The sequence below is a fragment of the Eimeria mitis genome, genomic scaffold (genome assembly GCF_000499745.2).
Source record: "Eimeria mitis Houghton genomic scaffold, Emh_scaff2398, whole genome shotgun sequence".
NCBI classification, from domain to species: domain Eukaryota; phylum Apicomplexa; class Conoidasida; order Eucoccidiorida; family Eimeriidae; genus Eimeria; species Eimeria mitis.
In genome coordinates, this window is record NW_013570734.1 from 845 (window position 1) to 4,799 (window position 3,955).

The following is a 3,955-nucleotide window of genomic DNA, read 5'->3' on the forward strand; positions in this document are numbered from 1 at the left end:
CACCCAGGAAGCCGGGGAGAAATAAACACTTATAGCAAATTAGTTTCTTCAGCAGTTATATTCTGTTGCAACCCGCGAAGGTCCTTGGCTAATGCTGCAGTTTCTCGTTAGAGAAGCCCCTGTTATGTCCCAAACACTGGTGACTAAACCCTAAACCCCAAACCCTCACGACTAAACCCTAAACCCTAGGTTTCACACCACGACTTATCAACCTTTCCTTGCTTTATGAAACGAGTCATCTGGACCGTTGCGCGGTCGGGCTATCCGCGTCGTGAGCCAGTTGCCTGCGGCGAGTCGGAGGCTTTGTTCACGAATACACCTGAAAGGATTATATATTTTTCTGTTTTTTTTCTGCTTTGTGTATAAACATATCGCTTGCTGGCCTGCAGCAATGTACCTGTTAAAGCCCACAGCTGCATAAAGTATATCCCCACAAACTGACACGTTGCATTCTCTGGGCTTCGAACCCTTCAAACCCTAAACCCTAAACCCTAAACCCTAAACTAAAAAAAAAAGCATTTACCTCTAAGCCTCACCGGGTCATATCGTATACCTGCAGGTCTAGCGGGTGTTTCTTGGTTGCCATTGTTGCTGCTAAAGCAGCAACAATGGCCTACAGGTGGTGTAGCCACCTCTAGGCTGCTGCTAGTGCTGCTACAGCTTGCAGCGTGGTTCTACTTCTCTATTGCAGGTCCTGCGGCTGCTGCTGGCTGCAGCTGCTGTAATGTTGCAGGTGCAGTCTATCTAAAGCGTTTGCAGATGTGCAAAGACACTGTGGCTAAAACGCGTTGCCGTCGACGCATGTTCTTTTGCATTGTCCGCGTTTACTCCCTTGCTTACTACAACTTGGAAAGGTCTTCGCGTCCCTCCTCTTCATCTCCCTGAATCCACCCACACCCACCTCTTCGTCTTTAAGTGTGCACCCAAAGATTTCAAAGTGCCAGCATCGCGCGCCCGATCATCCGAAAACAATAAAGCGTAAAAACAAACGTGTCAAATATACGCTTGGGGCGAAATGAAAGCCAAGGCTTCTTCATCAGACTGCAGCACTGACTCAGTTAAAGAAATGCCGACATGTAGTGCTATGCAAACACCTCCCCATAGATGCAACTGGAAACCGTTGAACTGCAGCTTACGACAGAGCGCGGCGGCGAGGTAGGCATGAGGCCGACTTGTACCAGGCGGTCTGCAATGAAGCTGTAGAGGTTTTCATTTAAAGATCGCCTCCGCTTCAGCTCCCCGTCCCTTGCTGAAATGCAGGTTGTCCTGAACGCTTCAAAGGCCGACCGTGCAAATAGCCTACGCCCAGAAAAGAGCCCAATGCATACACCCCAGCGAGCAAAACCCATGAAAAGCAAACCCGCAATAGGCTAATCTAAAAGTGTAAACTAGAAGGATCAGAATGGGGAGGGTACACGTGGCTACACAGATGGATCTCAAGAGAGAAATCGAAAAACTGCAAAAGCCAACGAATGCATGATCACACACTAACATCTCCCACCAAAGGGCGCCTTGTGTCGAGGCCAAGACTTTCAACCTGACACCATCACCCTTAGCTGCCCACTTTCCCTAGTTGCGAGCCTGGCAGGCCATTGCGCTGCTCAAGCAAGAAGTGGTGATGGTCCATATGCGTGGCTGGCTTACTTCGTCGCAAAGTCAAGCATGAAGACTGGGATGCGCATCCCGCAGTTCTCGTGCCAAAGGAGAGACAACAGAGACGAGTCGGGGCCGAGAGGCTTTATCACTAAGGAACCATCCACAAGAATCCTCTCCACACGCCGGGCTGGATCGGGGATCGTCTGAACACTCAGGTAAACAAAAGCGTTCAGGAGCAAACCTTGCAGTGCAGATGCTGGAGAGCGGATGCACAGCCAACTTATCTAGATGAATGCCGGCCTGTGTGGCTTCAGTTCTAGCAAAGCACAATGCGGATGAAGTTGAACTCCAGTCGAAATGCCCCACTCACGGGCAGCCTCAAGACCACGCGAATTTAATGCAAAAACGCCTACGACTAGCAGCCAGCGAGCCATGGGCAAGGATCGAGAACGAAAGAGCATCGCGTTAGGCGAGGCCGCCCCTTATTCATACACGCTTACAACTGCTAAGACCCGAAACAATTCGTGTACAGGTTTACCCAGTTAAGCAGTATATAGGTCTATACAGTTACGTCTCCCTTCGTACGAAGCCCCGACCTTGTATGTCAGTGACGTTGAGACACAGCTTACGAGCGTGTGTATACGTCAAGCGATGCGCAGCGACCGACATTCCATACATGGTCAAAGAAGATGTAGGAAAGAAGAAAGGGCAGCAGACTTACTTAATTTAATCAGAAGCGGGCATAGACACACCCCAAGGCTCACCATTGTTTGCCTCGGCGTCTTGCAGGAGTTGTCCAGAGTAATCNCGGGCATAGACACACCCCAAGGCTCACCATTGTTTGCCTCGGCGTCTTGCAGGAGTTGTCCAGAGTAATCATTTTAACGACAATTTGCGAATTCCGTTCGAAGTCGTCCACAGCAAACACCTCGAAACACGCGTCCCTGCAACACCCGATGCCCCAACCGTTCACGGCAGGTGACAGTGGCGCTGCAACGGCAAGCCCAACTAAACTTCATCCACACAGTGCAACTCGAGGGGTGGAATACTGAATGAGGATAAAGCAGCGAGCACATGCATGCAGATATAGTTGAAAATATGAAGCAATTCCTTAATCACAGTCTGCAGAGAACTGTCACCTGCTCGCAAACGGCCAGGGAAAGTCGATGTGGAACTGCACCATTTGATCCACGCGCCCAAGACGTTCGTTCTCCACTTTACGCAGGCCGAGTCTGAGACGCCTCAGCATCCGGGGAGGGTTTAAGGTTTAGAATTTAGGGTTTAGCCTCTACCGGGGTGAATCAGCCAAGAAGGATTAAATATGTGTGGATGGGTGGTAGACTCTAAACCCCTAAACACTTAATACGAAGCGTTTGCGTATCAGTGAGAGCCAACAGAGACCAAGTTTAGACCCAGTGCCAGCAAGCCAGACATTTTGCATTGTGCATCGCAAACAGCTAACCCTAAACCATCTGACCCTGAAGGTAGACCGTACTTGAACGGTTTGGTGAAATACGGCACCCAGTTGCTGAAGTGATCCACCTCGTTCAAAACAGAGAGGATGCAGAGAAGTGGAGCTGCAACAACGCCTTCAAGTCGGACCGATATCTTGTCGGGATTATCGCTGTAAGTTCTCAGCTGTATCTTCAGGTTGGCACCGTCGTTCACGACTTCCTTCCTGAANAGTAGAGAACTCAGGATAATCCAGCAATGAACACGCAAGTAAACTGCAGCGTGAACATAAACAAGTATACACACAGACAGTTCGGCGTGGATACGTGCGCCCATACAAGTGAATATGAATATGCGCACATGAATATTATTCCCCATCCACATCAGCTCATATGTGCATCATGCGTAGAGGTATAACCGCCGATACACCCGAACCTAGATACATATAAGTACGTAGATGTGCACACAATTATATCAGCATACACTACACTCGAAACGCTATGTTTTGTTATTAAGGCATCCACGTGTTTAGAATTGGCGTTATAGGGATTGGAGCTTCCCAGGGGCCTGGCTTTGCTGCTTGGAGGAGCGGATGCGTTGTTTGTGTAAGGACTTTAGAAAGTAGAGAGGGTTTTTTAGGCAAATGTCCTGGCGTATGTTTGTATTTTTTGTCGATTAAGTCTCTTAGCGCTTGCAGCTGCGGCGCATTGTCTTTTTGCACTTGTTTGCGGAGTTGTTGAACAAAATCGGCCGTTTGAGGCGCTCGAGAGTCGAGACGCTCCAAACACTCTGGTTTGTCTAGGTCTCTGTAGACCTCTGCAACCATATGACGCCTGAATGCAGTTTCTACGATTTCTGGGTCATTGTCTAGCAAGTCGCTTATCGCAGAAGCGCCCAGTCCGTCCTC

The 3,955-nt window shown here is 49.3% G+C and overlaps 1 protein-coding gene across 1 annotated transcript; it reads right to left on the reverse strand.

Moving 5' to 3' along the window:
- Positions 1 to 839: 839 nt before the first annotated feature.
- EMH_0053190 (uncharacterized protein) lies at positions 840 to 2,845 on the reverse strand (the record flags this gene model as incomplete). Its single annotated transcript, XM_013496958.1, has 5 exons — positions 840 to 881; positions 1,137 to 1,299; positions 1,645 to 1,799; positions 2,432 to 2,540; positions 2,736 to 2,845. 5 exons carry the CDS (start codon positions 2,843 to 2,845, stop codon positions 840 to 842), a joined length of 579 nt encoding a protein of 192 aa, XP_013352412.1.
- Positions 2,846 to 3,955: the final 1,110 nt, after the last annotated feature.